The sequence below is a fragment of the Olea europaea genome, chromosome 19 (assembly GCF_002742605.1).
Source record: "Olea europaea var. sylvestris chromosome 19, O_europaea_v1, whole genome shotgun sequence".
NCBI lineage: Eukaryota > Viridiplantae > Streptophyta > Magnoliopsida > Lamiales > Oleaceae > Olea > Olea europaea.
The window spans coordinates 3,545,414-3,563,048 of NC_036255.1; the positions used below are offsets into that span (position 1 = coordinate 3,545,414).

The following is a 17,635-nucleotide window of genomic DNA, read 5'->3' on the forward strand; positions in this document are numbered from 1 at the left end:
GTTGACTACTTTTAATTGAGGCAGTTACAACATGATTAAATTCACAATTGCACAAGTAATTAATTACTAATAAATTGAAGCAACCCTTCATTTAATTTATTTAATATCATCAAATCAGTAACTTATTCATTAAATATGCATCTTTTCATGTATGCAAGGCAATTTTATTTGGTAACACAACTTATGGTAAAAGACCAATTCATGTCATTAGACATTCTGACTCCAATTATTTTTGCACAAATTTTGTTTCATGGAGAACAGAACCATCAATATGAGTGTACAAACACCCAATCAAGATTCCTCATGTACAAAACCACTTGTTTAATTAAAAGATGTCAGCAAATTAAAACTGCCAATTTTCCAATTGGTATCACAATTTCTGCAAGTACAATTATTTGGAATATCATATATACCATTAATTTAAGTGTTTAACCAATTGTCAGTTCACAGATTCACGTGTTTATACATAATTTTCAGAATTACATACTATATAATTTCCAAGAACGTAAATATAAAATGCACGAGAAAATCAACAAAGTTCATCTTAAGATTATTGGAGAATACACCGATTATGTGTATATTATATTCACAAAAATATATACCGTTCATATTCACGAAATCGAAACAAGGTTTCGACTTATCGAAATGGAGTTTGAGAAACTAACCAATGATTATCGAATCTGACTATTTTTATTCTTAAATTAAAACATGTGATTCTTCACATCGAACTTTTCATAAACCATATAAATAAAATTAATCAATTTCTAAAATCAAGTAGAAATGAAATCAGAAGAAAATAGATGTAAGCGATATGATTGGTCGAGGCGAGTATAACTCTTTCCTTAAGATGAATTTAACCCGCATCGGTGCTAACGGTTTTTCGACAATTATTTCTCAAGATACAACGACCACGTCAGGCCATAGGAGCACTCCAAATGATTTCGACCAACAAACTCGAACGGAATTTCCTCTCTACCAAGGAAATGCATGAAAATGCTATGGAATTAAAAAGATAAGAATTGCAAGAGGATAATGAATGCTCAATACAATTGATGTACTCAAAATCATGTTTATAGGGTTTTATTTATAAATGTAGAAAGGGTGCAAATGAAGTAGTGTGGGCAAAAACATACATCCTTTAAAAAAGTTGCAAAACTTGGCTAAAACATGCATCATTTCTAAAAGTTGCAACACTTCATTTCTTCCAATTTTAGTCCGCAATTTCTCATTCATCCAGAATTGGTTTCGAGATTCCAAATATAACACGACGATCTACTCGACGAGTAGAATAAGTTGGTCTATTTACTTTTGTAATTTAACCATCGGATCAAGTTCGAATATTTGATCGAAGTTGACACGTAATCACACATTTTCATTTTTCACTTTTACACACCTTCTCATTTTTCACTTTTACACACCTTTTCATTTTTTAATTTTTGGTTAATTATTTGAACCAATTCCTATAGGAATAATAGAATAATTCTATTTATCTTTTCATTTGACATTGTATGAATTTATTAATCTTTTATCACCTTACCAAATCATATGAAGATCAAGATCAATTCCGAATGGGAATAAGCAGTTGTACTCAAGATAATAAGACCTCCCTCGTTATTATTCTAAGAAAGTCTTATTCAACCTAGATTAATACTTCTGGATCCGTGTGCGTAATGATCACAAGACGCACGTTTCAGGATTTTTTAGAACACTTTTTTCACATCTCTGGGATTTTGCCACCCTTTTCGTATTTAGGAATTTGTTATTTGTATATAATACGGTATTTATGAGGATGTCCATTCCCTCACATACAAGGAATTCATTTCAAATAAATTATGTTTTATCAGTTCTTTTCATGTGAAGTGATGAACATCATTATAGAGCAAGTGTAACATCTATCTCGTATTTATCTCTTTCTGCTCAAATTCTTCCTCCACTATCCCTCTATAATTTATTAAGCACTTGTTTTGTAGGGATTTTGGTAATTGATTTTTAGATCGTTAGAGATAAAGTGGTTCCTACTTGTAAGAGAAGAATTCAAAAATAACGATTGAAATAGTAAAATAATGATACTTTTTTTTTAATTGGTTTAAAATTTGTACCAGCCCTAGAGCTTGTTTGGGAGTGATTTTGAGAATTGATTTTTTGACCGTTAGGAGAAAAGTGGGGTCACCTATGAGAGAAGAAGTCAAATATGACGGCTGAAATAGTAAAATAACGGTCAAAAAATCAATTTTTTTGGTGAAAAAATCGGGTCCAAACAGCCCCTAATTAGTGATTCCACCAATACTAATCTCGCTTTTATTCTCTTAGACCACTACTCCAAGAACAGACTCCGAATTACTTTTCTCCCTCTTTCTCTTCTCTATTTTTGAGAGAATTTTTCTTGCTTTTAAAATTTTTTGTTTAGATTCAAACGATGGAAAAAAGAGTGTCCATTTGGGAATTCTTGATATTATTAATGAATTGACCGTGATCGAGGAGATTGTGGTTATTTTTGGACGCTTTTCAAGTGTTGATAGACAGATGGAGGAAGGCGAAGAGCCTACTGTGATTAGCAGGACAAGCCAGTCTAGGGTTTTGCCCCGAAGGCTGCTTCAATCGCTTTTTCTTTTTCTGTTCTTGTGTTTCACTTTCTCTATAACTAATATCTATACGATTAAGCATTTTGGAGTTCAAAGTGTAGTAATGACTACAGTAAAGCCTAGTTTACAGTCCTGCAATGGGGAAGCACCCAATAATCTGGACCATTGGATGCGGCCTACTGCCGATTTGAATCATTCAATGAGCGAGGAGGAGTTGTTGTGGAGGGCATCTTTTGCTCCCAGAGTGAAGAAGTATCCATTTAAGAGGGTTCCGAAGATTGCATTCATGTTCTTGACTAAGGGGCCATTGCCATTGGCACCTCTTTGGGAGAGGTTTTTTAAGGGTCACAAGGGATTGTATTCAATATATATTCATTCACTGCCATCATATCAGGCTGATTTTCCATTGTCATCAGTTTTTTACGGTAGACAGATTCCAAGTCAGGTACATATGTTTTACACCGTCTTCTGTAAGCAATTTAGCTGTGATTTTTGATTGACTGTATACCTTTATATTAGGAAGCATCGATCTAGTTTGGCGGCTGATGGATAGAGGCATAGAGCTATTCTCTAGTTCAATTGTTACCTCACATGCTAGATAAATGTTGAACTAGGACATACTCTTTTGCGTTTGACATATAAAGATTATTAAACTCTTCATTAAACACAATATGAGGAACTGGTATGTTGGATTGCCTTGCAGTTTGTGTCCTACATCAAAGAACCAATATATATGTCCTGCATTACTGCCAAACTATGGAAGTGCAGAGTTTGTTTCGGTTCAAATGTCAATCTGTGCTTCCTAGGATTTTCAAGTTCTCGGACTGGACATCTGAGTCAATTCTCTGTCATAGGATTGCACGACCTCTTTTAAGCAATCTATGCCAATTTGGCGAGGGCATAAGACTTCTGGGTATTCTTTAGATGGCTTTTGAAACAAGAGTGCTGAGTAGAGCAAAAGTTTGGCAGACTTTGTTGAAAATGACTGCATTATGTTTTCTTGCCAAGAGTGCGACGGCATAGGCTCTTGAATCAGATCCCATCCTTCACTTGTATTCACTTTGACAATGATGTATAGGAAAGCTTACGTCGTTTCAATAATGAGGAGCTGCACACTCAACTTATTGGCATCAAGAATGTATTGATCATGTAATGTGCCATTCCGCTGCGCTATTGATGGTTCAAAATTGATTTAGACTCTTAAGAGTTAGAGTTGATTTTAGTGTGCAAGAGTTGATTAGGAGAAAGCAATGATTTCCCACCCCTTTATTTCGACTAAGGAAATAGAGTAAGGGATTTATACTTCTAGAGAACAAGTTTGGTTTTGTAGAAATTGATGCTTTCCCGCCTCCATTTTTGGCTAAGGAAGTAGAGCAAGGGACGTAACTTAAATGGTTGCCAATTGGCGCAATCCTTTTATCCCACGAGGTGGATGGAGGAAAACAGCTGAATTATTTTGCGTTTTCCTTGGCTCTTCTCAAGAAAATTTGACAAGCATTTGATATGTTCAGGGTTCAAATCTTCAAGGATAAACACTACGCTTTCTTCAATATCTAGTTTAGTTTTCTTGATATCTGGAAACACATCTAATCCAGCATCTCATACATTAGCTGATGATTTTGTGATTTACTTCTTCAGGTATCAGAATGGGGAAAGATGAGCATGTGTGACGCAGAGAGAAGACTTCTTGCTAATGCCTTGCTCGATATACACAACGAGTGGTTTGTTCTACTTTCCGAGTCATGCATTCCCCTCTTCAATTTTACTACCGTATACCACCACATATCAAAATCCAAATATAGCTTCATTGGCGCACTTGATGAGCCGGGGAAGGACGGTAGAGGGCGCTATAATTACAGCATGTTGCCTGAGGTTAACATCACCCAATGGCGTAAAGGGTCGCAATGGTTTGAAATCAACAGAAAACTTGCTCTCTACATTGTTGAAGATGCTAAATTCTACCCAAAATTTTCAGAGTTCTGCAAACCAGAGTGTTATGTGGACGAGCACTATTTTCCGACCCTTTTGACTATTCGGGCTGCAAATTTACTGGCAAATAGAACCATAACTTGGACTGACTGGTCGAGGGGAGGGGCTCACCCGGCTACATTTGGACAATCAGATATCACCGAGGAATTCATGAAGAGAATTCTTGAAGGCCAAAGTTGTGTATATAATGACAATTCATATTCCATTTGTTATCTTTTCGCTAGAAAATTTGCTCCTAGTGCTCTGGATCGGTTATTCTCCTTGGCACCCAAGTATTTGGGATTTTAGACGAGGAATCAATTCTTATATTTTGAAAAGAATCCTCTGCATAGATTTCTCGAAAGATGAAACTAATATTCGATGCCATTTAAGATTTTACGTGTGTTGTGTTCTTGTGCATGAGTCAATCTAACTTGTTCCGATTCAAATAATTTTACGCGTGTCGAGCTATATACAACACAAGTATGTAATAAATGTTATATGTTTTCCAAAGAATTTTATTAAAATAAAATAGGGTCCTAACAAAATGGGACACGCGTTTCTCAGTAGGTAATGGAAGGTTCTCGAAGCTCAAATTTACCATCGCTCACAGTTTGACTCCTGTTGTTTTTCGTTGCCACGCAATTGCAGGTGTATGGTTATGATTGGTCAACTGCAGGAAAGTGGACCCAACTAACTGCAACGTATGACTCCACATTATTGATGGTAATGCGTTTGGTAATGATTTTCCTTTAAAAATGTTCTCACACCTCCCTCAATCTCGTTTGCACTCCACTCGCTCTCAAATAAATTAGAATTTCGTTTTGTTTTTTCAATTTTAATTTGAGAAAAAATAATTCAAGTTGACCTTTATTTGTCAATTTCATTAAACGAGACCTCTGTGTGCTATAAAATCCATTTTGTTTTGAATGGGTGAGAAAGTAAAAGTTTGTAGAACAAGAAAATATTTTTATTGCGTCCTACATTTTTTGCTCAAAATTGCTAGTGAAAATTATAAAATTGATATCAATTAATTTAAACACGTCTATATATGTGAAATATAGTGGATGTCAAATTCATGTTTAGAATAATTTCTTCAATAAGCCTATCTGAAAGAAAACGCGTTATTAAAACTTTTTCATTAGTGGGAAAAAAAATTATATTTCCCACTTTTCCATAAATAGATAAAGAAAAAAGATGTCCCCTTTTACTATATATCTCTTTCTCGCCAACCTCATACGATTTTCTAGGATATCTCAAATCCATCAAATTGCAACCATCTGTATGTCTCTCACTTTAATTTCTCTTGTTCGATAACATTTTAACATACTTCTTTGTAAAACTCGAAAAAATATATAAAAAGAAACTTCAAAATCCTAAATATAAGCAAGCACAACTCATTCTTTTTATTTCACATAGGCAACATCAAACTCAAATACATTTTCATTTTCCTATGAAGTTTAAAGCACTAATATACTCTTATGTAAGTTTCTATTTGTTTCTTTTTTGAACTCTTTTGACCTTTTTATCTTTTTCAAGTTGAAATGTTTTATATTAAAATTTTAATTCAAAGTCAACATTAAATTTTAACCACGTATTTTATAGGATCAACAACTTTTTAACTACACATTTCAAATTTTTTTATTAAAAGTCTAATTTTATTCTCCACCCAACGCCCTCACAAGTTGAAGATTGAGTAAGTGATTTTTGATATATATATTTGATTTATAATAAATAATATTTCTATTTATTATAGAAAATATAATTCAATACTATATAATTTTTCTCACCAAATATATCACATAATATGTTAATATTTTAGGAAGTAGTAAACAAAAATTTAAAAACTGAAAATTTTAATTGTTTCACATTATGCACCGCGCGTATGTAAAACCATTCGCGTATATAAATAAAAGTGACCAGCTCAGCTGTCTCCTTACCAATCACCAGCCTGTAATCTCGGGCAGCTGCCCCAATGCCCTAATCATGGACATACACCATCTGCATAAATCACTCCTCAATCCGTCTCTCCTCTCACTATTTTCTACCCATCTTTTCTCTCTGTGTATCACACACACACACAAACACAGAGTCAGAGAGAGAAAGATATAACATAACACGATGGCGGTGTCACAGTCCAAGTCTTCAGTCGTTGCATTGTTATCGGCAGTAGTGACGATTTCTATTATTGTTGGAAGCGCAGTCGCTGCCGAGGCCCCGTCGCCGGCACCAGAGTCCTCAGCCGGTATAGCCTCGCCATGTTTTGCTGTCGGATGTGCAATTGCTGTTGCTTCTTTCCTATTTGGATCTACTCTCAGGATATGAATTTCATTGATCGTCTGCACTCAGGATGTGAATCTCATTGATAGTCAATATGATATATTTGATTTGTGTGTCAATCGGCTTTATTTATTTTAGGTGATTTGTTTGTCTTGTGCCGTTGCAGTTAGTCTGATGCAGCGTAATATTGGGGTTCTAGGTTGGTGTTGTAATGGAAATATGTGAGTGATGATCTTTCGAGTTATATATTTGAGTTTGCGTATGATTTGTGATATTTTCGTCTTTCGATCAATTTATGTGCTTTGGCTAAAGTAAAATTAATTTATTTTGTTTGACGACACGACATTAATTACTGTTTTTTTTCCGTTCTACGCATATTGATCCAATGATTTGGTGAGTGATGTGGCTCAAAACTGTATAATCGTATTTCTACGTTATTTATTTTGTACAAATAAAACTTATTTTAAAAAACATTCAAAAATATTAGAAGACTCACTTTGCATCATTTTTGCAAAAATGAGAATGAAAAATATAATTGTAAATTCTAATTTGGTATGAAAAACGATCATATTTTTCATTAGAATAAAGAAAGAATGAGAAACAAACAAAAATTTAATCTAAAAATTCAGTTGTACCCTGCTTCATATAATTGAAAACGCTAGGGAAATCCCCCCCTTTCGGTAGTGTTTTCGATTATATGAAGCAGCCTTCCACCTTGTATTCTTGGAGGCATAACCTGCGATTTGCCTCCCTCACGATGCTCTAGGACAAGCGTCGTGGGAATCCTTAAGGTTAGGGTTTAACCATTTTTTTTTTAAAACACTAGGGAAATTCGATCCGATCACGTGGGTGGGTCCGATTTAATCGAAAACACCAGGAGTCGGATCACATGGGTGAAACAAACAGGTGTAAAATTCGGTTTAAAGCAAAAATTGATGAACTGGTTACGATTTCAAGGAGGCGCCAACAAGATTTAACAAACTGCTATGTTTTGATCTGAAAAAATGAGTATGGTGTTCAAATGATAGGGTTTGTATATGGGGCCAGATATCTATAACGAGTTGTATAAGTGTTTTGGGCCTATTGACCCATTTAATTTCCACTTATCGTTATTTGTTGAATTTTTGTAAATTTTTTTATTTTTTTAAAAATCACTGGTTGAATCTATGTTCGATCAGGATTTGACCCCCTTGACCCTTTCTTTTTTGAGGATTGATGCCCATTTCGACTTTCAAAACATTGCTCCTGCCTTTATCTTAGGCGATAGATTTGATCTTAGGCACGAATGTGCCATCTGTCCACCATGAAGTGTTCATTATTTTGTTGGTTTTCATCAACTTTTCAAAAGTTACAAAAAAATAATTTTTTAATAAAATCAAACGAGGGTTAAATGAGAACTGCACTACAAATGTCTGAATAAGACCCTTTAGGCTCGATTTAATTAATGAAACTTGAATAAAATAAAATAAAATAAAACTATGTCCAAATTCTCGATAATCCATATAAAGAAGTTACATAAGATGTTAATTGATATTCACTAGCAAACCAAGCGAATATTAAATGGTTAATCTCAAATTTAGCTCCTATTTGTTTTAAATAAAAATTAATTTTTTAGTAAATTTTGATAAAAGTTGATAAAATATATAATTGAAAAGCCGTGAGTCCATAAATTGTATAATTAAAATTATTATTTACTTTAATTCAAATACTTATCAATTTCTAAACAAAATCAGACAAGGACTTCGTAAAAATTTAATCCATAACTTTAATTAAATTAAACAAAACCCAAGAAAATAGTTGCATTTAGTTCCCTTCAGAGCAGTAATCCATCCATATTCTACGTCCACGTAAGAATCAAATTATTACATATAAGAGAGAGAACCCGAGTCTCTTTTGTGGAGGATTCGATACATTGTTATAAATGTTGTTATATGTTTTCATGCTTTTATAAATCGTCATATAAGTACATGCTTATCAATATTTTTAAATGCATTGCTTTTCAATATACACAATTAGATTATCATTCAACTTTCGATTTTCAATTTAATAGCATGGTTTGAACTGTTGGTTGAGGACTTTGAGGTGTTTAAAATTTAGGTGGAGAAAAATATCGTCATTCATCGACTTTAATACAGAAAATTGATTAGAAAAGGAGAATTATTTGATAAAAATGATAAATCTATATATTGGGAGAAGATTGAGATTTGAGAGAAATTGGGAACAATAAATTGAAGGAAAGTGCATAAGGGGGAAAAAAAAAAAAAAGATAAAATCACAAAATTTTGTAGGGTCTACAGACCTACACGAGGACATGTAAATCTGCCCATACTTAGTCTAAGAACATATGTAAGCTCGGATACCATATTAAAGTTTAAACTATCTCGACAGAAAATATTCAAGGCAGCTCTAATCATCAATAGAGGCTTTCCCTCTGGCCGAATGTTCTTCAATTCTTCAATATATATTTCTTGATTTCAAACAGAAGTTTTTCAATAACTTTCATACCCATATCAGTTAACATAGGAAATCGCCTCCGAAGATAAGCAATGTAAATCATTGCACGTCAATACGAAACTGTCGACCTCCCGGGACGTTCTATCTCCACACAAGACTACCTATCCCCCAGGTGCTCTACCTCTACAAGAGGTCGTCGCCTCTCCCCGGGAGAGGGGGCTCTACCTCTATGCTAAATCGTCGCCCACCATTGGCGCTCTACCTTTACGCGAGGTCCTCGCTCCCATGGGTGCCCTACTTCTACATGAGGCTATCGAAACTCAGGGGAGTCTACCTCTACGCGAGACCGTCGACCCCTCCTCGGGGGCACTCTACCTCTACATAAGATCATCGACCGACGTGAAATTATCTATAGGGTCATCTCAATACTTAGCCACAAAATCTCGGATGAATTGGAAAGGATACATGACGGTTACCTGACCCAACCTCCAAGCGGGAAGTTAAGATGCCTCACTCAGAACGTGGGAATGGTGGGAAGGCCAACGTGGGACGCGTGGCACCATTACCACCCTGTTTCCGACTCCTATAAATACCCCCGAGGCCGACACAGGTATGGACGATAGCATTTTTCCTAGCCATCTAAATTCATCTTCATACTTTGCAGTATCATTTACTGATTATCACACCGGAGGTAAAACGGGGGAAAAAGTCCCGCCTTCATTTTTCAGGTTACTCACGCCCAACGGAGTAGCAGGAACGCCAAACACCACTAGGTAGACAGGAAGGTATTATTCTACCACCATCTCATTGGCGCCATCTGTGGGAAGTTTCTTCCGTTGAACACCAAAACCATGTCAAGAAGACGAGGAAGAAGTGACACGCGCTTGAGAGCAACAACTGCGGAGACGGAGTCGGAATCAGTTGCTAGGGGCCCCAACCTGCCACCGCCGCAGCAGTACATGACACAAAGCCAGTTTAGCGCCTTGGAGACCCAGCTAGCAGCTATGATGACCCTCTTACAGAATCAAACGTGGGGAGCCGCCCCTCCCGCTGCATTCAGTGGAAGTCGGCTGCCACCCCAGGAAGCGCACATAGAAACTCTGCCTGTCATCCAATCGGTAACTGCATGCTCGGGGGCTCCAGGGGTTACAGTTCTGCAGCCTAACCTACCCATGGCGGATTTGGAATGGAGGATGGAGGAGATCATGATGCAGAAAATGGATGATTCAATATCAAAGAGAAAGGATAACCGTAGGCAAATGGTCTTAGAAGAAGACCCATTCGCTCCTGAAAATTGAAATTATAACGGTCCCCTTGCCTAAAGGCTTCAAACAGCCTATGATAGAAACTTACGACAGGGTCGCAGATCCACTTGACATCTCCAGACCTTTGTTGATTTAATGAGGCTCTATGCAGAATCTGATGCAATCATGTGTCAATCTTCCCTCCCTCCCTGACCCTCAGGAGAGAAGCCAGAGACTGGGTGGAGACACTTGCCCCCTGATCTATCCGAACATTCGATGAACTTTTCAGAAGTTTTGTGGCCTACTTCCTCCATAGTAAAAGAAAGAGGAAGACGGCCATCGAGCTGATGCAGGTGGTCCAGGAGAAGGATGAGTCTCTGGCTAGATTCAGCCGAGCGACCCTTGAAATAGAGGATCTTCAAATGTCAGCAGTGATGACTGCGTTGATGAACGGAACTCGAAATTGGGCCTTCAAAATGTCACTTTCCAAGAATCACCAGAGTCAATGCAAGACCTATTGAAAAAGGGAGACAAGTATGTTGATGCTGAAGAAGTGGAAAAGGTCACAAAACACCTCAGAAAGGGATGGGAAATGGAAAGCCACAAGTGAAAGGTGGGAGACGAGCTGAGATCTACCAACAAAAATAAGCCAAGGAGTGAGGAGACGGGCAAGGGAACCATCCAAAACCTACAAGTCAGGCAAAAACGGGAGGAGCCTAGGACGTTCACCCTTTTAAACACCCCGCGTGCGAAGCTATTGATGGAGATATGAGATATGAAGGAGCTTGAATGGCCGAGGCCCATGGCAACGCCACCCGGCAAGAGAAACCAAGGCAGATATTGCCATTTCCACAAGGATCACGAGCACATTACGGAAGAGTGCCTGCAGGTGAAGGAGGAGATCGAACGCCTCCTGAGACGAGGGCTCTTGGGAAAATATGTGAAGGACAATCGGGGTAAACAATAAGTAGAGGACTGTCCCCGCCTAGGGCGGGAGTGATAAACGTGATTGCAGGGGGGATGCGAGAGACGGAGATTCAAACTCGGCAAGAAAAAACTACGCGCGTTCTCTTAGGATCTGTTCCATCCAAAAGAAAACGAGGTTTAGTCAGAACATTACTTTTGGCGATGAGGATTTGGTAGGCTAGCCTACCTCCATGACGATGCCTTGGTAATAGTAGGCGATATAGCTGATTTCGACGTCAAGAAGGTGCCTGTTGATGGGGGAAGCACTGCAAATGTACTTACATATGATGCTTTTTTGGGCTTAAAGATCTCATCTGACAAGTTGAAAGCGGTTACCACCACCTTACAGGACTTTGGAGGGGTCACGGTAATTTTGGAATGAACCGTGGAACTCTCTGTCACGTTCGACACATATCCAACTGTTGTGGTCATTGTGGCAAGCTTCTTAGTTGTAAGAACTCCCATGGCCTTTAATGTGATCTACAGTCGGCCATTGTTGAACACGGCTGGAGACATCCCCTCGACCTATCACCGGGTCATGAAATTCCCAACCAGTAGAGGAGTTGGGTGTGTGCGAGGGGATCAGCAAGCGTCTAGGAAATGCTATGTCAACAGTATATTCATAAAGGGAGCACCATCGGTCATAGTGTTGGAGGTTGAACCTCCGAAGGGGTGGATCGAACCACTTGACATGATTGAAATGATCTCTGTATCAGAAGAACGGGAGTTTTGCATCGAGACCGATTCGGAATCTGATGAAAAAGGGAAGTTGGTAAGGTGCCTAGCAGATAACCTAGATGTTTTCGCGTGGAGCCTGAACGACATTAGTAGGATCAGCCTAGCCATCGCTCAACATCACCTCGACGTCCTCTCTGGAGCTAAAACAGTGAAGTAGAAAAAGAGGAACCTCGCCCCCGAAAGGCAGGAAGTGGCAAAAGCGGAGGTGAAAAAGCTATTGCAAGTTGGTTTTATTCTAGAGGTGCAGTACCCTGAGTGGTTGGCCAACATCATGTTAGTGAATAAGTCAAATGGGAAATGACGCGTGTGTGTAGATTACATCGGGCTCAACAAAGCATGCCCAAAGGACTCATACCCACTTTCTCGGATAGACCACCTAGCCGACGCCACGTCAGGTCATAAAAGACTTAGCTTCCTGGATACGTTTTTTGGGTATCATCAAATCTCTATGGCTGAGCTCGACCAGGAGAAGACACCATTTATCACAGATTCTGGGACATATTGTTACACGACCATGCCGTTCGGCCTCAAAAATGTAAGAGCAACCTACCAAAGGATGGAGAATAAAGTATTTCAGGATCTTATCGGAAGTGTCACAGAAGCCTACGTCGACGACATGGTAGTGAAAAGTGTCAAGGCTATCGATCATGTGGCTTATCTATAAAAAGTATTTGATGTAGCCCGACACAATAACTTGAAGTTCAACCCGGAGAAGTGTGTCTTCGGTACTGTCGGTTGGAAGTTCCTAGGCTTCATGATCACCTCAAAGAAGAATTGAGGTAAACCCTGACAAGATACAGACGATACTATAAATGAAGAGCTCTACTAGTAAGAAGGAGATTCAGCGGCTGACAGGGCACGTGGCGGCCCTCAATCGCTTCATGACTCAAGCGGCGGATAAGTACTACCACTTCTTTAAAACCATAAGGGGCTCCACCAATTTCGAGTGGACTCAAGAGTGCGAAGAACCACTGAAATCCTTAAAAAAGTCACTACAGCAGCCTCCTATTCTGACTAGCCTATTCCCGGGTGACGTACTGTGTCTCTACCTCACGGTGTCACCATGGGCAGTTAAAATGGGTGATCGAAATAAGTGAGTTTGACATTGAATTTAGGCCTAGGACGGCCATCAAAGCACAGACTCTGGCAGAGTTCATTGCCGAGTTCAACATCCCGACAGAGCCCCCAAAAGGGCAGAAGGTAGATTGGAAAATCTTTGCAGACAGTTCCTCGAATGTAGAGGGATCAGGAGCAGGAATCATAATGATTGGACCAGACTCCGAAGAATTGGAATACTCTCTGAGCTTTGAGTTCCCTGCTACCAACAACGATGCCAAGTATGAGGCAGTCATCACAGGCTTGGGTTTGGCAGCAAGGCTGGGAATGACTCCAGTGGAGGTATGCAGTGACTCACAGCTAATGGTAGGGTAGGTATAGGGAGAGTACGAAGCAAAGGATGGGAGGATGGCAACATACCTAATGAAAGTAAGGGATTTGCAAAGAGAGTTTACAAGCTTTAAGATGACGAAGGTCTCGCGAAGAGATAATGAGCACGCAGATGCACTAGCAAAGCTCGCATCGACCAATCCAAAAAACTTACCTTGGATAGCTAGTGTGCAAGTCCTCCAACAACCCAGCATTCAGCACTAGGCTGAGGTGAAGAATAATGAACTCGAGGAAATTTGGATGGATCCGATAATCAAATATCTAGCAGAAAATAAGGTACCGAAGACCCTCTAGAGGTGGGGAGATTGAAAGCTCAAGCAGCTTCATTTACCATCATCAATGGGCAGCTCTACAAGCGGAGTTTTACCATGCCATATCTGAAATGCATATGTCCAACCGTAGCCAAAGAAGTACTGTTTGAGGTACATGTCGGGACCTGCGGTAACCACTAAGGGACAACATCTCTTGCCTTCAAAATTCTGCGACAAGGCTACATTGGCCAACTATGAAGGAGGATGCTAAAGATTTGGTACTAAAATGTGACACATGCCAGCGTCATGAGAATTTGATCCATGTCCCAACCGAACAGTAGGCAGCCATATTTGGGGTGTGCCCATTTTTTCAGTGGGGAATGGATATTCTAGAACATCTGCCCATGGCCAAGGGGCAGAGGAAGTTTTTGTTGATCGCCATCGACTACTCAACTAAATAGGTGGAGGTGGAGCCACTGGTGACCATCACGACAGGAAGGATACAAGGCTTTGTATGAAAAAATATAATATGCCGGTTCGGAATACTCAGGGTATTGGTGATGGATAACGGCAAGCAGTTAGATAATCATAGTTTCAAGACCTTTTGTCGAAGTTATCACATCGATCATAGACTGACCTCGATCGACCAACCTCAATTAAACGGGCAGGCTGAAGTGGCAAACTGAGTCATTCTCTGGGATCTGAAGACCAGATTGGAGAATGAGAAAGGGCTGTGGGCAGATGAGCTACCTATTGTGCTATGGGCGTATCACATGTCTCTACGAGAAACACCATTCAGACTAATCCTTGGGATGGAAGCAGTAGTCCCCGTTGAGATCCTGAGCGAGACTGGAAGGATGACCGTCAAGCAGCCGAATGACACTGCGACTAGAGGGAAACTCGACCTGCTTGAGGAGGTAGAGGAAAAGGCGACGATCAAGATGATGACCTATAAATGAAGAGCCGCTGGATACTTCAATCGGCGGGAGCAACTAAGAATCTTTCAGCCAGGAGACCTCATTTTAAGGGATGCAGCAGTAGCAGGACACCCCCAACAAAACTCGGACCAAACTAGGAAGGCCCATATAAATTAATCACAGCATAAGGAAGGGAGCTTATAGCTTGAAAGACATGAGAGGAAGACCACTGGGTAGGCCGTAGAACGCAGAGCATCTCAAAAGATATTACTAGTAGATTTCATGATAGGTACACAGGCTATGTTCTTGTAAATACAGTAGAATATGTTGCATTTTTAATCCCTTCCATGTAACGCCTCGCAAAGGCACCTTTAGTTATAATTATTTATCATCTTCAATGAAAGACTTTGGTAGTGGCGGATGATGAGGGCGCTAAGGAAGGGCCAGCCTAGCTGGGACGTCCAGGTGCGCCTACTGAGCTCACAAATCCAAGTATTTTTTATGCTAACATGCAATCTTGAATTTTCGTGCTCATCCCTTGAAGACATACAATTGACATAGCTTACGTGGCTAGGCGGAGAGCCTTAAAAAGTCAAAAAATTGGTTAAGGCCTTTAACCGCCAGAGCACATCCTGACAGTCGACATAGCTCACGCGGTTAGGTAGAGAGCCTTAAAAGCCAAAAATTGGCTAAGACCCTTAACCGTCAGACCACCTCCTGACGGTTGACATAGCCCACGCAGCTAGGCAGAGAGCCCTAAAAGACCAAAAAATTGGCTAAGACCCTTAACCGTCAGACCACCTCCTAACGGTCGACATAACCCATGTGGCTAGGCGAAGAGCCTTGAAAAGCCAAAAAATTTGCTAAGGTCTTTAATCGCAAACCACCTCCTGACGATCGACATAGCCCATGTGGTTAGCTGGAGAGCCTTAAAAAGCCAAAAATTAGGTAAAACCCTTAATCGCCAGACCACCTCCTGATGGTCGATATAGCCCATGCGGTTAGGCGAAGAGCCTTAGAAAGTCAAAAAATTGGCTAAGGCCCTTAACCGTCAGATCATTTTCTGACGGTCAACATAGCCCACGCGGCTAGGCGAAGAGCTTTGAAAAGTAAAAAAACTTGCTAAGGCCCTTAACCACCAGACCACTTCTTGATGGTCGACTAGCCCATGTGGCAAGGTAGAGAGCATTGAAAAGTCAAAAAATTAGTTAAGGCCCTTAACCGATACACTCCACTCCCAACGGCCAACTTAGCCCACGTGGCTAGGCGGAAAGCCTTAAATGGTGACTAATGACATCCACCCATGCTATCAAACAACTGAACGTCGGAAACAACACTTGAAAAAACAAGTTTCAACATTAATAACCACTGATAACGTAGCATTCATACAAAAAGCATGTGATGTGCTCTTGCCCATACCCCGGACAAGTAGGGAATGATGCTACAAGTAGAAATAAAAGGCGACACAAAAAAGATGGGAACTAACAAAAGGTGCTACTATTAAGCCATGCTTCAACTCAAAGGGGAAGCACCACCACTGCCGTCCCACAACGAACGACCAAGTGACCTAGATGGTTGCGTCCCACTCTCCTTTCCTTTGTGCTGCGCAAAGAACTTATCAAAACCTGAGGGGTCAATAGAAGGTTGCTCGGCCGATATCCACTCCTTCGTCAGTTTGATGGACGCCGCGATCGCCTTCCTCTGGTACGAATGCAAGGCCCTGGCATAATCAGACGATGACTTGTACTGCTCCACAGATGCCTCTAAGTCCCTAGTATCTCAGCAGAGGCCTTATACCTCTCGACTACCTCCTCCGGAGCACGAGCCAACACAAATCGCAAATTGTCATTTTCTGTCTCCTGCTCGCTGGCTTGAGTCTCCGACGCCTCTAGAGATTTCTTCAAAGAAGATATTTTCTTCTTGTAATGATGAGCCTCTTTCTTCTTCTCTTCCTCAAGAGTCTTCAACTCTAAGGCTTGGCGATGACTCGATTCAGTAAGCCCGGTCTGAAGGGCCACCACCTAAAGGATAGGGAGATAATGTGAGAGTCGAGTGGTAAAACCATGCTCAAAAAATAAGACTCGACGTAAAAGAGATATAGAATTAGAAGCATACCCTCTGGAGATAGAACGTCGCAGCCCTCTCAATATCGTCTGCGCTACATCCTGCAATCACTCTTGCCCGCTAGGGTGTTACCAAAGATTTAAGCACCCCCATCTCATAATAACCTTGGGTGGGAAGAAACCCGAAATTAGGAAGTGAATCATCACGCTCCTCCCATGTGCAACTGGAAGGACCCGGCCTAGGAATAGGAACAACCTCATTAGGCTCATTTGAGAGCCGAGGAGTCTCTTTTGCTACATGAGACCTTCCCCCTTGGTCAACTGTCTTTTTCCTCTTTACGGGGGCGGGGGATGGCTCAATATCACTTCTATGCCCTTGTTCAGGCATAGAGTCCATGGTCCCCTCCAAGTTAAATTTCATCCCTGTACATGCAAGGTAAGGCATGTCAGGCTCACAAAACAAAAGAATATGAGAACATAAAACAAAGAAGAGAGGCTCAAGAGTTTACCATCAATGGGAGCGAGGCCCTTGTCACTTCTCGACAGGGTCTTCAATACCTCGTCCAGATCGAAGTCCATATCTGTATGCACATGCCCAAACTGATTAGTCCTAAAAAGCAACAAATAGGAAATATGAGCAAGTCAAAAATGATAGAAACCAGCGAAAGCAACCTACCAGTTGGACGACTCATCCCCACTATCAACATGTTTCTCATGATCAGGACC

At 40.1% G+C, this 17,635-nt stretch overlaps 1 protein-coding gene across 1 annotated transcript; it reads left to right on the forward strand.

Annotated features, from left to right (window-relative positions):
• Window positions 1-2,301: 2,301 nt before the first annotated feature.
• LOC111368531 lies at window positions 2,302-4,964 on the forward strand. The gene is made up of 2 exons (XM_022989813.1): window positions 2,302-3,027; window positions 4,221-4,964. Exons 1-2 carry the CDS (start codon window positions 2,524-2,526, stop codon window positions 4,857-4,859), a joined length of 1,143 nt encoding a protein of 380 aa, XP_022845581.1. The 5' UTR covers window positions 2,302-2,523; the 3' UTR covers window positions 4,860-4,964.
• Window positions 4,965-17,635: the final 12,671 nt, after the last annotated feature.

Bases quoted from the DNA above. Each gene is read 5' to 3' on its own strand.
- LOC111368531 (XM_022989813.1), top strand. From the start codon at position 2,524: ATGGAGGAAGGCGAAGAGCCTACTGTGATTAGCAGGACAAGCCAGTCT. The intron at 3,028-4,220 runs GTACATATGTTT...TTACTTCTTCAG, and splicing joins GTAGACAGATTCCAAGTCAG to GTATCAGAATGGGGAAAGAT.